Source organism: Meriones unguiculatus, chromosome 7 (assembly GCF_030254825.1).
Source record: "Meriones unguiculatus strain TT.TT164.6M chromosome 7, Bangor_MerUng_6.1, whole genome shotgun sequence".
NCBI classification, from domain to species: domain Eukaryota; kingdom Metazoa; phylum Chordata; class Mammalia; order Rodentia; family Muridae; genus Meriones; species Meriones unguiculatus.
The window spans coordinates 3,169,155-3,187,650 of NC_083355.1; the positions used below are offsets into that span (position 1 = coordinate 3,169,155).

Here is an 18,496-nt window from a genome sequence, read left to right on the forward strand (position 1 = left end):
GGAGAATAGGGGAAGCCACCAGCAACAGGATATTCTGCCATCAGCTGTACAAGGCCAGACATACCTCCAGTTGGGGTTGAAGCTGCTCTCAGCCTGGGGACCCCTGAGTTTCAGTACAATCATCTCATGGAGCTCCAGCAGGAAGGCGTCCAGGCCGGCCTCATTCAGGAATGTGCTGAGAAGCCTTGCGTGTTGTGGACTAAGCTCCTGTTTGTATTTCCTGTCAATTTCCCGAAACAGCTCCTGAAATGAAGGGTCCAATGTGACACATTCAGGCCTGGGCAGATGGTCAGTGCTGCTCCCTCCACAGTGAAAGCAAAGGTGAGACTCACCCTTTTCAGTCGCAGCCGCTGTTCTGACTTATGTGCAGATAGGAACTGCCAGAGAGCAATGGCATGTCTCAGTTGACATCTGTGTAAGGCCTGAAAGAGGAACAGTGTCACCAGTGCATTAAGGAATCTCACTGCCACATCATGGAAACATTTCTGTCTTGAGCTCATTCTGTTTCCCTTGTCATGAGACAGTCTTATCCACAAGTTCAACTGATCTTTCCCAAGCAACACAAAGCTATGACATCACACACTGCAAATCCACAGTGTTCACAGATGGGGAGCTCTCCCTAGATGCTCACTTCCCAGGAGGACATCCCTCAGTTTTGAGACATGGGTTTTTTTGCTCAGAAGCCTAATATGGGATAGAACTCCTGCTGACCGGAACTGGGATTATTGGTTTATAGCACCAGGCTTGGCACTAGTACTTACCTTTATAACATGAGCTGTCTGCTCACCCATCTGCAGGACATCTTGGATGTACACAGTCAGGTCCATGCTAGGGTCCCCACCAGCTGTTCTCAGGAAACCCAGACTGACTTCAATGACAGACAGGGCTTCACAGGCATCGCTATAGGACTGAAGCTGTCCACTGATGCTACTGATGGCTGAGTTAGGGAGTGGGTTCTGGGGAACAAAATGTAAGGGTGGAGTTATGGCTGGGCTTGTTTCTTACCAACTGAGAAGAGCTTAGCTTGTCACTGTTCAAGCTAGAGCAGGGACAGGCTCTCCAGAAGGCAACTGGCTGATGTTTGGTGCATACAAAGTGCAGGCAGCACTCCAGACTCCACAGAAATAGACAAACTCAGAGCCTCAAAACCACCCTATGAGGAGGCCCAGCCATATAGCATCCTCTCAGAATTGCTAGGAAAGAGCAGGGACACATGAACTTCTCTGGCTGTTTAGCCTCAGCTCACACAGCCCTGATATGTTCCTAAGAAACCAGCCCCACAGTCCATATGTTTAAACTGAACAAGAAAATCTGGAGATCTGCTATCCTGCTTTCCTCTGGAGTCCTAGGGTTCTTATAGAGACACGGAGACTCTAGTGCTCACACAGGAATGTGATGAAGCTGGCCAGAGCTGTCTTCAGTATAGACAGCCGCCCAGCAAGTGACAAGGACTGTCATGAGCACCTGTGCCACTTTGTTCTTGATGTCCATGAAGAGATGCTCATAGTTCCAGTCGTGTCTGTACACCAGGGTGGGTATTCCCTAAATTGAGAAAGAAAAGTTTTTAGAGATGAAATTCACAGTGGGTGTTTTCACTAGATGGCAAATACATTCATCCCTCAGTAACTAAGGGTCAGTACCCAGTTACTCAGGGCTTTCCTGGTGAAGGCAGCAGTGTTGCGGCAGGACATCTATGCTGAAGCCACTCTCTTTGCAAACACAACCAGGAAGCCTTGCTACAGTGGCTTCAAAGATACTGCCATATAGAACACTGTCCCATACTGAGTATACAAGGAACACCAGGTGAGGGACAGCTCATTCACCATCTCTTCAATGACTTGGACAAGGAAGTCACTTCGCTGGCCAGCAGGGCTGTCAGAGTGAATCAGAAATGGCTCTGGCCTGACTGTGAGCTGTGTGATAAACCTACAGACGTCTGTCAGCACACACAAACTACATGTAGCATCTGACTGGACAGAAGGGCCAACAGCAGTCCAGATGAAGGAACAGAGTGTGGCTCTGCCATTGTGTTCCATGGGTGGCAGGAAGCCTGTGTGTGAGGGCAGACAACCGAGTGACTGGAAACCTGAGCTGGAGCCAGGCCTCAGGGCCGTCTCTGTCAAGTGAAGGGAGGCAGAGGAATGCCATGCAGGGTGCCAACGCAGAGAGGATCCAGGGAACACCATGACAGATGGCTAAAATGACAGGCTGGGGATAGAATGCTGAGGAACTGGGCAACAATGGCAGAGTTCCTTGGTGGCGCCATTAAGAATAGTAGAAAAACTAAAGCTAAATCCATGGAGGCTGTCTGTGGGGAATGAGGTGCAGATGCTGGTGCCAAATGGCCTGAGATCACCACAGCCAGGCGGCTGCTGGAGCTGTGGGAAGGAGACGACACCGTGGGCGGCACAGTGCACTCCGGTGTTGCTCAGACATTTGAAGGGTATTCATGACAGAGACACAAAGCACATAACTAGCAGCAGGCTCAGCCTACCTTGAGGGTCAGCCTGGGCTTGCCCTGGAGGAAGCGGCTGCTGATCTGCCGCTGGATCTTCTCTAGGTCAAACTCTTGTGATGTTTCTCCCCCTTGCTGTACTTGGTACTGGCAGTTGGAGAGAATCAGTGGAGTCAGGTCCCGCTCCACCTCATAGCTGATGACATGCAGGTCAGCAACCTCAGAGGTATCCACAGAATAGCTGCGGGATGAGACACATGCTTGGTGCCAAGAGCAGACACACAGGGACACTCCTGTTTGAGCACAGGTCAAAGCTGTATGCCTGAGGACTCTAGAGAGAGTGGCAAAGGGAGGTCAGGCGATGGGAAAGCAACCATGGTCCGTTGGCTTGTGCACGCACCTGCTGTTTTCACTGGAGAACTTCTGAATGGTGTAGACCATTTCATTGTGTAACCTGATCAAGTAGCTGACTAAAGCAGTTCCACAGAGGCCCAGGCCCCGTCTCCGTGGAAGGATGACCTCAAATTCAGCATCCAGATCCAAGTCGGAGCGGCAGTAATCTTTTGGCAGCTTGATCTCACCTAAAAATGACAGGGTAGACATGTCAACATGAAGCCTCAACATGAAGGTGAGGGGAAGAGGTGAACTGACATGGTCACCCCATCTAACGCAGAGCAGGAAGCTGGTTTTTTTATTTTATTTTTTTAAGGTTTATGTTATTTATATAGTGCTTTGCCTGTAGGACAGAAGAGGGCACCAGATCTCACTATAGATGGCTGTGAGCCACCATGTGGTTGCATGGGAATTGAACTCAAGACCTTTGGAAGAACAGTCAGTGTTCTTAACCTCTGAGCCATCTCTCCAGCTGGGAAGCTGGTTTTAATGTCTCGCCTCTAACCAAACATACAAGTTTTCAGTGATCCCAGTTCTATCTTAAAACCCAGTTTTTAGATTCAAGAAGATGAAGGTTCTAATGCTGTCATACTTCTCCCAGATCCTCTGTAACGGTTAGTTTCATGTCAACTTGACGTAAGCTATAGTCAAAGAGGAGGGGGCCTCAAATGAGAAAATGCCTCTATTAGATCTGGCTCTAGGCAGGCCTGTAGGACATTTTTTAAATTAATAATTTATGGGGGAGGTACAAGCCATAATGAGTGGGGACATCACTGAGCTGATGGTCCTGGGTTCTGTAAGAGAAAGAAAGCCAGTAAGCAGTAACCCCTCATGGCCTCCGCATCAGCTCCTGCCTCCACGTTCCTGCCTTGTTCGAGTTCCTGTCCTGATTTCCTTTGATGAGGAAGGAATAAGTCACATGAACCCTCTCCTCCCCAACTTGCTTTTGGTTATGGTGTTTTGTCACAGAAAGTCACCCTAACTAAGACAGCCTCCATCTGAAGACCCCTAGAGAGCATGCTGGGTGTGACAGGCAGAGCTGAGCTCAGAGCACTGTGTGCTCAGCAATTCTGTTGTGACTCTGCTAGAGGGAGGACACTTACCATTGGTCTCCAGTGACCGTCTCAGTGCGTTCCATGTGGACAGAAATACAGTGACTCGATCAAATAACAGCTTTCTTAGCCCATCTGTTGAGCAAAGCATTTGGTAAGAACTACAACAGAAGAGCCAAGTCCTGACCCACACCAGCTCCTTGCCTTCCTGCCACAGCTGATATAGCTAGAAATAGGGCTCTGCATCTCATGCTTAATGCACAGCTCACCTGCTCCTGAGCCATCAGCCCCTTATCTGTTACACACAAATAGTCACAGCATCTTTTAAAGCTGGGTAGTCATACCTGAATGCTGACTGTTAATAAAACCTCTGATGGAACTGTATTCCACTTCTGAAACATTCTGGAATTGTTTCACTAGATCTCTTTGCAGGGCTAAGATTTCAGGCAAGAATCTCACCAGCCTTAATTCCGCTTCCTACAGAAAGGAAGATAGGTTAGTACTGATGCCTCTGTTTCCCTGAGAAATGCTGTCTGGCATGTATACTTTGTAGGTATATGGGGGACTGGTACTGCTAATTTAATCTGGTCAGTGTTCCATTTTTCATGGTGACATACCACAGGATTTAGCATCAGGTAGAGGCGACCCCATTCTTTCTCTTCCTCTGTGCCCACGAATGCCTTTACATACAGTGCTGCCACCCATCGGCAGACCCATGTGCCTGTGTGCCCAGTCAAAAGCCAGCTGCCCTGAGGATTGAACCCTGTCTCATCCAGTGCAGAAGTCAAACTAGGGTGGACCAAATATCTAAATGTAAATCCCAAAATTGCCAGAGGAACCAGGGGAAACAGGCTGGAGTGAAGAGAAGTTTCTGGACAGAAACACAAAAGCACCAGTTGACCAGTGGGGTTATACCAGACTGAAAACTTTCTGTTTAACAAAGAAGCAGTCAACAGAGATAAAGATTTGAAGTTTACCTTAAAAAAGGCTTATGTATGTAAGAAACTCATAAACTTAACAATAACCAAACAATCCCATTAACAGTGGTCAAATGATCCGAATAGATAATTCTTAAAAAGAAATACAGATGGCCAACAAGTATGGGGTTTGATCTGGTGCTGTATATTCAAATGCCTTGAGATCTGGGTACTACCCAGCCACAGGCATTGTTAAGAATGCTGAATCAATTAAAAAAAAAAAACAAAACTGAACCATCTCTGGAAACCATATGTATTTCACCTGTGACTATGCTCCAGACTGCCTGATACTGCTTTTCTCTTTGCATCTCCTGATACCAGCAAGTGCTTCTCAGAGCTTCAACCCTAGGTGCCACTATTGTGAGCAAAGGGTTAGGGCTTCCTGGTTCCTGGGACTGGTCTGCACAGAATAGGTGAGGTCAACCAGCAGTTACTCGTACCTTCTGGAGGAAGTGCCAGAGGACAGGCACGGTTTCTCTGCCGTTTTTCTGTTCCACAATGTGCTGCAGGTACTCCACTGTGATCTTCTTTCTGCAACTCCAAATCTTCGAGCAGTGAACCACATTTTTGGGGGGCAAGTAGGGCAGGAAGGTCGCTGGGTCCCCATATATGATTTTGGTCACAGGGTTGGAGCTTATGCGTTCATCTTGGCTGATAAGAGCATTTACAGCTGGCAAGGTTTGGTCAAGATGCTGGTGATGAAAATGAGAGAATTCTAGAATTGAGACATTGCTGCACCTGTGAGGCTGAGAAGCCTCGCAACTGTATGGTGCCTAACCTCCTTTCCTTGCCTGTCTCATTGCTAGTTTCTGTTATGATCTAAACACTTCCTTGTTTTAGGGTTTTGCTTCCCTGGATACAGTAAATGCAAGACTAAAGGCCATCCTCACTGCTTGCCTTTCATCTCCTCACTTTATTTCTGGAATGCTTTGTTCCTCTCAGTGATGTTCTTGTCCGACAGTATCTCATCTGCGACTGCTGTGCATCCTAGTGGGCCTTTCTAGGACAGTAGATCTGCTTCTCACCCTCACATTCAGCTGCCTAAAGTGATGACAAGCAAGCTGAAATCTGAGGCTCAGATGAGGCTCCTGCAGTCCTTCTCCAGCAATGATGGATAAAGCTTGCTCAGCAGAGTGGGAGACCCCTCCTCCTAACCGAGACATAGGCGCTAAGCGACAGCTCACCTCCAGTTCCCATAGAAGAAGAGTTTCAAAGTACTTCTCCCAGTTGTTTCTGTGTGCTTTGGTTAACAAGTCCACATTAAAGTCTAACACTCCTACAAATAAAACAGTATGTGGGTTACCCCAGAATGAGATCCATAGCATCTTACATTCAGTAAGCACCAAATAAGTGCCAATGAAATGTTCTATTATGAGGAAGTACTTTCCTGCATTCCCCAAGGATGCCAACAGCGCTTGATGCAATCATCTGCTGCTATTGCCTTTGTGAAGACAGCTCAACCTCAGACAATCACTGACCCTATTGCTGTCCTCATGAAACCATACTGAACAAAGTACTAAGGACAGAACTTTAAAACACAAGCCCAGGAGCAGTGACAGGACAGTGGCCATGTGCCACCACCAGCCACTCAAGTAGCTATCCCCAGACCAGGACCCATGAAGGTGGTTTTGCCAAAACAGGTTTTCAATGAAAAGAGGTTTTACTAAATAGCCCTGTAATGCTGACTGGGGAGGAAGGCCCTAAGTGAGTGGGTTCTGTTTGCAGGCAGCACTTTTTATTGTATATTATTTTAAAATAACACCTTGGACCAGAAGGTTGGGATGGGGTTAAGAGCACTGGCTAGCCAATCCTGACAAGCCGAACTCTATTCTCGGGACCTGAAACATCTGCATTGCAAGAGCTGCATGGGAGGCGATGACAGGAGAGTCTCCTAAAACTCACAACCCAGCAAAAAGAAAGACTCGGGATACCACTGCTTTCTCATTGATGATCTGAAGAGATTCCTGCAGGACTCTGGTATAGCTTCAGAGAAATGTTTCCCTATTGTGTTCCAGGCCACAGCACCACCAAAATAAAAAAACTTTTTTGCAGTTAAGAAAAAGACATAATAATGCCATCTTCATGGGCTGGAGAGATGGTTCAGAGGTTAAGAGCACTGGCTGTTCTTCCAGAGGTTCTAAGTTCAATTCCCAGCATCCACATGGTGGCTCCCAAACATCTGCAATGGGATCTGACTCCTCCTCCTGGTGTGCGTGAAGACAGGGCACTCATATACATAAATCAGTCTTTACAAAAATGATTTCAACTTCAGTGATATATCATCTTGCATGCCCTTTCTTGGGAGATTTAAATGCTTAGGACAGAAATGTTCTAATGTGGTGAGCAGAGCTTGCCTTTTTTTCCAATAAACTGTGTACATGTAAACTGTACATTGTCAACTATTAGACTAATATACAACCCTGGAATTTTTAGTAAAAACCAGAAGCAAAGCTAGTGACTGATTTTTTTTTCCTTTTTATGTTTTGAGGCAGGATTCCTTTTTGTAGACAGGCTGGCCTCAAACTCACAGAGAGCCACCCGCCTCTGCCTCCCTGAGTACTGGGATTACAGGTGTGCACCATGCCCAGCATTAGTGACTGATTCTTGCACATGATTCTTGATGGGCATGTCTCCAACACTTGCACTTGTGTGTGAACACTCCAAGTAGCACAGGCACATGGGCCTTCTTAGGTAGGTTGGTGGATGGGGAACACAGGAACCTCTTCAGCATTCCTGTAAGGGTGCATGCTCCCCCACCCATTTATTCTGGTTTTGTTTGAAGGATTTTAGTGTGAAGCCCAGACTGCCCTTGAACTCACAGTACTCCTAGATCACAGGTCATCAAGCTAAGCTCAAGTTTGTGGTTTTCAGTCACTCAGGAGTCATGGGAAGTGATCCCTCAGCCCAGCTTAGCCCTTGCCCCCTTTGCTTACTCTGGCCAAACACAGGGTGCTGATCCTTGAGCAAGCCACCCAGGAGGAGGTGTACCACATGGATGGTCTCGTCTGCACTCCTGCCCAGCATCTTGGTTAGCTGTTCCAGGTCTCTCTGGGTATGCTGCTGTAGGAAGCCTTGTGGGTCCTGGACCCGAGGAGTAATGATTTTGATCATGGCCTGGGAGTAACGAAACAAAATGCCCAGGATATATCACATACAAAAGATGAAGAGTCCAGGAGAGGCCAGGAAGACACTGATTTGTTGGTGTAACAGGAGAGCAAGGACAGGCAGAAGCCGACATTGGGGTCCTCTGAGAGCAGAAGACCAACCTTGAACTCCTTGTCCTCTTGGCTAATACTAAAATGGGGAGACGCAGCATGAATGACCTTAGCCTGCTCTCCATGCTGCACCCTGAGAGTGATAGCTTGTACACAGGGACATCAATCTCATAGATGCAGAAACTAGTTGGTGTCAGTTTAAGAGGAAGCTGGGCAAGGGATCCTCTGGAGCATCATGAAAGTATTAATAAAAAGTGAAGTGGATTTTAAATAATCTGAAGAGCACATCATCCCATTCCCACCATGTTGGAAACGGTTAGGAGACATTAGGTTTTTGTCCCCTTGCAGACTCCACAGGTACTGGCCTGGTGAGCTGACAGGAGATAACAGATAGTTCCTCTAGAGGCTCATTACAAATACCTGGGGATCCTGGGTGGCTCCCACAAGCATAGCCAAGTGAGTGAGCAGCCGGGTGAGAACAAAGGTCACTGGTGACATCCCTCGGTCAGAAGCCACTGCAGCACCACTGGGCTGGGGGTTTCCCAACACGTGGCCAGTCTTCGTTCTGTCCATAGTGTCACTGGAAAAGAGCCAAGGTGAAGACTGAAAGCTCATCTCCGACCCTCAGGAGGAAGGGTTCCATGCTTGGAGGAAAATTAAAGTCCTCCTTCTTCTAGGCCTGGGATGTCTGCCTATGTATCTTTTCAGATCTACCTTCTAGCTGACCCCCCAAGACTCAGTTTAGAGAAGCTGCATGAAATGGCTGCTGCTGTCCCCAAGAAGGCATCTGTCTCTGGGCACCTGGACTTTGCCACACTTTGTACCCAGGCAAGTGCTTCCCACATTCCTCTCATTGTCCCAGTAACTGGGATGCAAGGTCTGGAAGAACATTCTGCATCTGTAGGGTGGGAGGTACAGCTGTGCACATTCAGCTGCGGCCACAATGTGGTAAGCTTTGACTAGAGCACAAGTATAGCGCATACTGTGTTGCAGACAGGCCCCACCAACCACTAACGAGGGAATGGGCAGCTACACTTGGGAGCTAGGCTTTTATCTAGACTATGAAGTCTGCTAGAACAGGCCCTTTGGCTCTCTAGAGCCAAACAACTGCAAACCACAACCAAAGGTTGGCTTTCTTGTGCCAATTCCCCTAATAGTGCAGGAGAACAGGTATTTATACAGCACTCGTGCTTTGAAGATGCGGCGACAACCCAGATGGGAGAGGCACGGCGTTCTATCTAATTGCCGCGCCAGATGACAGGCAGCCTTTATGATGGACTTTAGAATGGTGGGTGGGCGTCTTCGAGCACACCCTTCACACAGACCAAGCAATGGCCATATTTGACAAGTCTGATTATGTGTCCTTCATTGTCCGCACATTTTCAAAAACAAAAACAAGCCAGGTGTGGTGGTGTGCCTTGGAGTCCTCGCATTCAGGAGGCAGAGGCAGGCCTGGGCCACAGCGTAAGTACCAGGAGAACCAAGGGTATAGCATGAAACCCTATGCAAACAACAACACAAACCCACTCCAAACCACAGGAGTGTGGGAAGGGGAAGATGAGAGAGAGAGCTAAAACTGACGGTTTACAGGCACACGTTGGGCAGCATGTGGAGATAGGCAAGTGCTGTGCCAGGTTGTTGGCCCCGACTATCCTCCTGAATCAGGGCACCAGCTTATAGAACAACCCTTCTACCAGGACCCACACAACACTGTTAACACGCAGACTGCTTCCTACTTCAGTCCAGTGACAGCGCCTTACAGTTTTCTGATGGCAGGGACCTTGGCACTGCTGCCGTGCGTGACACAGATCCTGGTGGCTGTGGCTGTGCCACAGAGGGAAGAGGCGGCTCATGTACCTGATAGGATTGAAGCCAGTGAGTGGCATGTGGTTGCGGCCTCCGATAGGAACCCGGCAGTCCGGACAGACGCTCTGCTGCATTGGCTTCCCACACTAGAGTGAACACAGTGTTGTTTCATGCACAAGTGCTGCCGTGTAGCCACCCTGCTCGGCCCTGGGAGGGGACCGCCTCCCCTGTGGGTGTGGGCTCTGGGGCGGGACAGGGTAGGCACTACAAGCATATTGACAGTGGGAAAAAGCAGACATTTAGGAAAAGTAGACGCTAACACTGAGCTTGAGGGGCTGGAGAGATAGCTGAGAGGTTAAGAGGACTGACTGTCTTCTAAAGGTCCTGAGTTCAATTCCCAGCAACCACATGGCCGCTCACAACCATCTATAATGAGATCTGGTGCCCTCTTGTATCATGCAGGTGTACATGTAAGCAGAACACTGTACACATAATAAATAAATAAATTATTAAAAAAAGTTTGAATCCCAATCTTATTGACACAGGATAGGAAAATCTGAAGCACAATCTTGCTTTCTTTCCTGTACCTGTATCTTAGGGCTTCACTATCTAGCACCATGAAAAATGGCATTACTTGTTTCCAGTCTGATTTCTTCTATATATGTTGGAGATATTTATTTAAAAAAAAATCCAACTACAAGATTTATTATTCCCAAAGGCCCCTTTTAAAAAGCTAGATGGATGGGGGCTGGAGATATGGCTGCTGTTCCAAAGGTCCTGAGTTCAATTCCCAGCAACCACATGGGGGCTCACAACCTTCTATAAAGATCTGGCGCCCTCTTCTGGCTTGCAGGCATATGTGTAGGCAGAATACTATATACATAATAAATAAAACTTTTTTTTAAGTCTATGATAAAAAAGGGAAATGGTGTGGCTCTATCTGATGACATATAGCCCACAGTACACCAAGGCCTGGAGTAGCCTGGGGAAGAGTCTCTTTCCTCATTTCATGGACAAAGAAGAACTTGAATTCCAGAAGAGGTTAAGTGTTTGCCTCAGTACTTCTATGTCTCTTCTTAATGAACAATGTGTCCCTCCAGCCTGGTATTCTGTTCCTTAGCAAGCACAGGGCCTGGGGTGGTGCCTTCATATCCCAGAGGGTGATTACATGAATTCTCCTTGGGCCGCTCTTGAATGTCTTTCCATTCTGTGGTGTCACTGACCCTGCTGTGTGGGGTGAGGAAGTGCTGATTACCAACCAAAAGCACTTTGGGGTCCATGGCCTTGTGACAACGTCTGGAAACATCCTAGCTTGTCACACTCTGGCAGGTGTTTCTACCCGGATCTACTGTGCAGAGGCTAGCCATGCTGCTAACTGTTCTGAGAAGTGTGGAGCAGGCCGCATAATGGAGCTTGCCATGGTGCTACTTGGAGCACCCTGGACTAGAAGCCTTCAGAACTTAGAATATCCTGAGCGGTCCTCAGAACCACTGTGTGTTACCAGAAGCTCAGGGTTCCAAACTCCAGCCCACCTCTTCTCAGCACCCAACCAAATTCTGCCCCCAAACACCAAAACTTACCTCTCCTACAGAGCATGGATGGCCATTGGGACAAGCTGTTAAAAGAACAGGACACACATTGGCTAGTAAAGGTTCAAATGACCCATATTCTGGCCCCTCTGACCTGACCAGGTGTTCCACAGCCTCAACCTCCCTAGAAATCTGAACTGACAGGTAAATGATGAGACAGCATGGGACATATGCCTGGTGTTAAAGACAGATGTGCTTAGTGAACATGTCTGAATATAATGTTAGAAAGCCAAGAGAAACTGATTGCAATTCACACTTAGTTAACTTGGTGGGAAAGTTGATAGTATTTTCCACGTTTCTTTTCTGAGGATTGTTATCTGACAAAATTTAAATGTATTTTTAAAAGATTATTTACTCAAAGCAATGGCCAAATGTACACAAAGCCTTGAGCTATATTATTTGCCTTCCAGTCCTGTCTTTCACAAGTTATCTTTGGGTCAAAACTGCCATCTTGTGCCTTGTCTTTGTGTGGCTCAGAGAACCCTCTTCTCAGATGTGGCATTCTGGAAAGCACAGGCACTTTGCAAAGAGCCCTCTGAATGGACTCAGATGCACAGCCGAGCATGGACTGTATGTAAGCCACTAAAGGTAACTATGGATCCCAAGCACAACCCAAGGCCTGTACAATCACTGGCTGATTGATTGAGTGAGCCCAGAAAAGCATGACAGCAACACTTACTATACCAGTGGACACCTTCCGAACCCATCAGAGCCCTGGCTTGAACCAGCATGTCCTCAGGCATTGTTGGGAGAAAAGCATTCTGAAAGGCGAAAGCAGGACAGGTCATGAGTGCACAGCCTTACAGCCTCACAGCTAGAGGCCAGAGCAAGGATGGCCATGACTGTCCAGCCTCACAACTGTTTGCCAGGCATACCTGATGGTGATGGCCAATCTTGGCTGTCAGTCTGATTGGATCTGGAATCAGCTAAGAGAGAAACTGCTGGGCTTACCATGAGGGGTTTTCTTAATCAGGTTATTGGGAGTGGGAAGACCCACCCTAAATGTGGGCAGTACTTTTCCATAAAGGTGGCAGCTAGAAGAAACTTTGCTATAGTGGGAGGGCCTGCTGCCTTCCCACTGTGCTGGTGAGTTCATCTTCCTGTTGCTACTGCTGCCATCTATCACTGCCATCAGTGTCTCTCCAGGAATCATCTATGTCTTCAGTGTCAGATGGGGACTGTGCAGGCTCAGCCACGTGGACTGAGCTGCTGTGTTCTTAGCCTCCCCAGTGTAAGGCAGCCATCATTGAGCTACCCAGACTGTATCAAGCTATCAAATGCCATTGGTTCTGTTCTCTGGGAAGCCTGGCTAACACAGTGCTCAGGAGTCTGTGGGAGACAGCAAAGGGCAAGCCATGTTTTCACCACCACTGTGGGTAGACAGATCAAAATCAAGAAGACAAGTGGTTTAATGTTCCCAGGTCTGCAGGTTTGCTCTCCACAAGGACAAAGCCCGTAAGATACAGAGGGAAAACTGACGTGATCTTACCAGCATGTTGACCGGAGAGAAGGCCAGTTTCCTTAGGGGCTCCAAGACTTTGTTCTGTCCACAGAGGAGTACGATCGCAGCATGGACAGCCATTTCGGTCACTGTTCCTTCCAGGCTGCTGTTGGCAGTCCTGGTTCGCAGCAGGGGCAGAGTATTATCCACTAGCGATATTGCAAAGTGTCTGACGTTAGGCGCAGAAAGGAGCTTGCTTTCCTTGACGAAATCTTTTACAGCCTCAATTTGCTGATGGAAAAAATGTTAACATGTTTCAAAACCACATTGTAGGTCTGGACATAGTGGTACATGCCTGAGCAGCTGGGAGGCAGAAACAGGAGAATGAGGTGTTCACATTTACGACGAGACCAAATACATGATACCCTGTATCAAAAAGCAAAGAAACACCAAACCCCCAACCCCAGGCTGAACATGGGTGTCATAATGCACACCTATAATCCCAGGACTTGGGAGGCAGAGGGAAGAGGATCGTGAGTTTGAGCCAGCCTGGGCCACACAGGCACAGCAAGACCTTGCCTCAAAAAAAAAAACAAAAAAACAAAAAAAAAAAACCCAGAAAAACAGATCCTGTCTGTGGCAGGCACTATCCAGCATACACACTGAAGAAAAAACAAAACACTGGAATTTCATGGTTTGTTTGAGCTTTAGTAGTCCACACTTTACTACCAAACATTAAGGCAAATGTGGACGAGCAATCACCAGTTCAAGGGAAGTTCCTCAGAGAATAGGCTTTGCGTGGCCACATTAGTGGTCATCCTCTAATGCCCCACATTATCTTTAAGTCTTGAACTGAATGTTAGTTGTAATTCTGCAAGCTTTGGACTAAACTGAAAATAGACCATCTAGTAAGGCTGAAAACCTGTATCATAGATAGAAAATTATGTGTGTTTGTGGCATTGAGTTGAGATTGGACACAAGCCCTGCTGTGTGGGGTGGCTCACCTTTGCTTCTGGATGGAGGCTGGCATTGCGCGAACGGTACTGAGCAGCCACCTCTGTGTACAAGGCCAGCAGTAAGTAGGCTGTCTGCTGGGCTTTGGGGCCTCTGCAGGCCTGCAAAGGTAAAGATAGCAAATAAGATTTAAGGCTATATGGCTCCTCTAAGGCCCATGACACTGAACCACACGTAAGGGAAGATGCAGGCCTCCAGGGAGTGCCTTCTGGTGCCAGACTCAGATTACCGTCAGGGCAGCCCCAACGTCCAGGGTCTTGCACTCGAGCACAGCTTTGCCCACTGCATCACGAAGAGCCTTGTATTCATTGCCATGTACGAGGAATCGGTCCATCTGACTTGTGTGGTCCTTCTGCAAGCCCAGCAGTGTAGGGGTTAGTCACAGTGGGGATGTGAGAGATATTTTCAAAGAACGCTAGACAGACACAGGCACCAGGTTGTCCTCTGAGACTTGGAGGTGGCTAGCCATCTGTGGGAGCTATCTGTCTCTTCTGTGGACTAGAAGCCTAGGAAGGGGTGGGCTGACTTTGTAGCTGCTTGATTTCTTCACTCATAGTGCTATAAAGACCAGGAGACATAAAAGTTGTCACCTCTAAGCCAATTATGGTGATTTGGTGAGGACTAGGCTGGGATTTTAGTTTTTTGAGATAGGGTTTCTTTATATAGCCATGGCTGTCCTGGAGCTATGGCTGTAGACCAGGTCAGCCTCCAATTTACAGACATCTGCTTGTCTCTGCATCTGGAGTGCTGGCATGTGTAGAGGAATATTAATTCAGAACAAAGATTTTCTAGATCTGTCTGATTATACTGGAATACAAACACACCTTTAATCCAGGACACAGAGGCAAGCAGATCTGAGACCAGCCTGGTATAGCGCAAGTTTCAGGTAAAGAAAAGTTTAGATTCAGGCACAGTGGGACATGCCTTTAATCCCAAACAATGAAGGGAAAGTTAGTTTGTAGAAGGAAGCACCCATGTTTGAAAGTGAAGTCTAATTGAGTGGCAGAAAAGGTGAATCAGAGAAAGACTTGACAGAATAGGATACACCTGGTCTCTTCTATCTGCCACAGCCAGAAAGGACGCAATTGGTGGCAGGGCAGAAACATTCCTTTAGCTTCCCTGAATCTACCCAGATAAACTGCACATGAACACTCCAGAACTTTATACGTACACACACGTATCCTCCTGTGGTGGGGTTCACACTCATGCTTAAGTAGATGCAAAGACTCATTTCCCATCTGTATACGGGAGGCACAGGTGGGCAGCACGCTGAGCCTCAGCCAAGGCCAGCTACAGTGAGGAGAATGCCCTTCATGCCCAAGACTCCCTCCTCACCTGCTGTGCAATGACACCCCTGGGAAACACCCACTGGCATGGGTGGCCCTGCCTGGAGAAGCTCTGCACAAATTCCATCCCACGCTGGCTGGAGAGTTTCCTCACAAGGTACACTCGGTGCCAGTCATTCTTGACGCGAGTGCAGAACTGCTCGACATGCTTCAGGAAGCACCGTTTATCTTCAGTCAGTTCTGTGGGGAAGGGAGGAAGCAGGTGAAGAACAGCGACAGGACATCTGTCTGCCAGCGGACACAGAGGGTATGTGTAAGAGGACAGCTTTGACCTAAAATCAGGCTTCCCATACGTCCCAGGCTTCTGAAGTAGAGGATCTTCACAGGAGAGACTTGCCTGAGCCTTCCTGAAGCTCTGAGAGGAAATCAGCAGCCAGGTCAAGGCACAGGCGGACTCTGGCCACCTCCTGCAGGTACTCCACCGAAGCCGTGCTGCCAGGCTCCTGGCCTCGCCTTCCTGGGGAATATGTCCTAAGGAAATGGCCTTCCTCTCTCAGGGCCTGCTCATGACTTCTGAAGCCAGCACTTGTCTTCTCATGCACGGAGTCCTGAGGATTGAAGGGCACAAAGGCTCTAAAGGCATCAGTTCCCACCAGCAAGCCCATGCAGAGTCATGGGAAAGACAGGGTCATTGAGAGCATCCCCTTCTGTGGAAGGGCAGGAGGAAGAGTATAACAGGCAAACTTTCAAGGGAAAGTGTATAATTATTTAATGTGAGGATGGCAGGAAGTGTTCACAGTGACGAGCTCATGATTAGTACAATTCTGTGCTGTGCTGCAGACTGGGTGTTTCCTTCTTTGTGATAAGTGGCCATGCAGCACCTGAGAAATGCATTACCGGGAACTCAGCACTGCAAACACTGCTCATCTACAGAATGCTGCCAGCTTGGGCATCACTGAGTTTACTACCTCACCATGGCCCCTGAGAGAGAGGCAGTGCTGAACCACCCCAGGCAGCTTAGGACTATATAGGAACTTCCCTGGTGAGCGGTCACACAGGACACAAAAGCTCTTTATTGCCCTCACTACAATGGCATCCTGTTGGTTTTCAGAAAGGCTTTCACTGTATGTTTCCAGAAGTGCAGGGAGCCATCCTACCTCCAGACAGCTGATGAAGAGCAGGTACAGCTCGGTCTTGTCCTCTGCTGGGAATGCTTTGTTCTCTAACTGGGTCAGGTAGCTCTGGATGTAACCCTTTACTTCATGGAAGCTGTGGACAGACACACGTGGCTCGGTTTATGGGATTCCCCCCAGTGCCAGGCTCTAACCCAGGGACTGTTATGTCTACCAAACTGCATCCCCAGCACCTGGATGAGTTTGTGAATACAAGCATTGGTCATCTAGAAAATATCTGCACTATTGATACATTTTTATTATAGAATGTAGTGGAAAAAACACTACATACAGAGTCATTAACATCACCATGCATCTCCTTAAAAAGAATCTGAAGTCTTACCATGTAGCATCTGCCTGTGGTTGAGGATACATATTGTCTAAAATTCAAATCCTCACTGAAGTGTTTAAACTGTGTTTATCTGCCATGGTGTTTAGCTGTGACAAGGATCACTCTTCAGGACAATGCTCCTTCAGTTACCCGGGCAGATAGCATAACCCGAAACAAGCAGCTGGTTCCTAACTCAGCAGGGTGCCATGTGACTATGAGGTGCCCACTGTGTCCTGCTGTGCAGCTGGTATCCAGCGCACTTCTGTTGCCCACAGAACAGTCATGGTTTAGGAAAGCCAGTTGAGTGACACCTGCATCTCCCTTCAATTCTGCGTGCCTGTGGGCTGTGAGCCCAGCCTGTCTCCAGCACCCCTGAAGGAAGGAAAGCTGCAGGTACCCAGAAGGCCAAGTGCCATGACAGGATTCTGGGGCTTAGAACCACATGGACACTTGCAGAGCTGCAGCTGTGGCTCAGCACTTCCGCCACAGAGGACAGGGGGCCTCTACTCCTGTGTTGTTCACAGCCCACATGACCTGCAGGATACCGGAGCACTGGCCAGTGAGTCACTTCTCAACGCATCACAAGACGGGGTGGCAGGAGCGGGCCAGAACCACACCATGGTTTCGTGCTGAGTATCAGTTGCTGCTGGGCCACACTCATGGGCCCATGGGGAAAAGTATGAGCACACAAGCCTCAAGTAAAGCAGGTTTGCTCACACAGAAGGAGCTTCTCCAGACCACAGATTAGCTCCTAGCCCCGGTATAGCCAAGACAGAGCAAAGCTCCAGATGAGATCCACTGACATGTGTAGCCAGACTTTGGCTACTTTTGGGTTCTTTTCCTTCCACCCGTTTCTACCCTTTCAGCCCCCTAACACTACATAGGATGGAGCGGGAAAGGTTAGACTACTTTCTGTTGATTAGGAGCATACCTTGAGGCAAGTCACCATATATAACTTCTTTTAGAGCCTTGACCAAACAACTCACCCTGCTTCTCAGGGCCTAATATTTATATACCCTCTGAAGAGTCCACAGACTTCCAAATGTCACACAATCACAGGAGCTATTGGCAGCTGGCAAAACCACACCCCCACCTAGTGAGCCGCTGCCGACAACCTGCAACAGCCCCATCCTCCACACCTGGGGTTAAAACGAAAACACTCCCAGACTATTTCTGTGTTTTTCAAAGAAATAAAATTCTCGCTCCAGACCTGTGCTTGAGGAGGAGTTTGAGCACCACGGAGCGGGTAACAGGGGTCTTGTCAACAACATCGTCAAATGGAGACAGAGACTTCGTGTGCTCACGGTGTTCTGCAGCCAGAGAGAAAGGACTGTAGCCATCATGGTACAAAGCTGAGGCAAGACTCTGCCTCGGACAATTACAGGGAGAGGGTGACTCACTTTGAGAAGCGTCTCTAAGGGGCTCCTTCTGGATGAAGAGCAAGGACAACAGGGTGTCAATCACAGGCCCCTGAGGCGGAGTGTTGTCCTTGAAGCACATGGTGGAGACCAGGTCCACGAAGAAGCTGTTGCACATGTGCCGGAAACGGGCGTGCTTCTCAATGGCTCTCCTTAGGAGGGAGGGGGATTGCCAAGGTGTTTCCAACGCTTCCCGGCACGGCGATGGGATCGTGTTGGGTATTTAGTAAATACCAGTGTTTAGGTTTGTTAGACCTTGAACTCATGGCAGTTCTGTGTCATGCTACTAATTGCTGGGATTAAAAGTAGGCTCTTTTTTTTTCTTTCCATTTGGACTTTGAATCAAC

General features: G+C 48.2%; 1 protein-coding gene across 4 annotated transcripts in view; it reads right to left on the bottom strand.

Annotated features, from left to right (window-relative positions):
* Rnf213 (ring finger protein 213) overlaps positions 1 to 18,496 on the bottom strand; it is an 86,614-nt gene that overhangs the window by 1,994 nt on the left and 66,124 nt on the right. For 2 of the 4 annotated variants that reach the window (XM_060386279.1, XM_021639392.2), the window contains 23 exons: positions 18,132 to 18,301; positions 17,942 to 18,041; positions 16,386 to 16,497; positions 15,626 to 15,836; positions 15,278 to 15,468; positions 14,172 to 14,294; positions 13,933 to 14,043; positions 12,977 to 13,219; positions 12,167 to 12,248; positions 11,479 to 11,513; positions 9,950 to 10,044; positions 8,513 to 8,672; positions 7,811 to 7,991; positions 6,062 to 6,153; positions 5,318 to 5,569; positions 4,245 to 4,377; positions 3,952 to 4,035; positions 2,856 to 3,036; positions 2,495 to 2,696; positions 1,465 to 1,542; positions 762 to 956; positions 333 to 422; positions 65 to 243 (listed from right to left, as the gene is read on the bottom strand). In XM_060386279.1, coding sequence (XP_060242262.1) covers positions 65 to 243; positions 333 to 422; positions 762 to 956; positions 1,465 to 1,542; positions 2,495 to 2,696; positions 2,856 to 3,036; positions 3,952 to 4,035; positions 4,245 to 4,377; positions 5,318 to 5,569; positions 6,062 to 6,153; positions 7,811 to 7,991; positions 8,513 to 8,672; positions 9,950 to 10,044; positions 11,479 to 11,513; positions 12,167 to 12,248; positions 12,977 to 13,219; positions 13,933 to 14,043; positions 14,172 to 14,294; positions 15,278 to 15,468; positions 15,626 to 15,836; positions 16,386 to 16,497; positions 17,942 to 18,041; positions 18,132 to 18,301 — 3,300 coding nt within the window. Of the gene's footprint in view, positions 1 to 64; positions 244 to 332; positions 423 to 761; positions 957 to 1,384; positions 1,543 to 2,494; positions 2,697 to 2,855; positions 3,037 to 3,951; positions 4,036 to 4,244; positions 4,378 to 5,317; positions 5,570 to 6,061; positions 6,154 to 7,810; positions 7,992 to 8,512; positions 8,673 to 9,949; positions 10,045 to 11,478; positions 11,514 to 12,166; positions 12,249 to 12,976; positions 13,220 to 13,932; positions 14,044 to 14,171; positions 14,295 to 15,277; positions 15,469 to 15,625; positions 15,837 to 16,385; positions 16,498 to 17,941; positions 18,042 to 18,131; positions 18,302 to 18,496 lie in introns of those variants that run through there. The other 2 variants (XR_009592683.1, XM_060386280.1) reach the window with 2 other exon arrangements.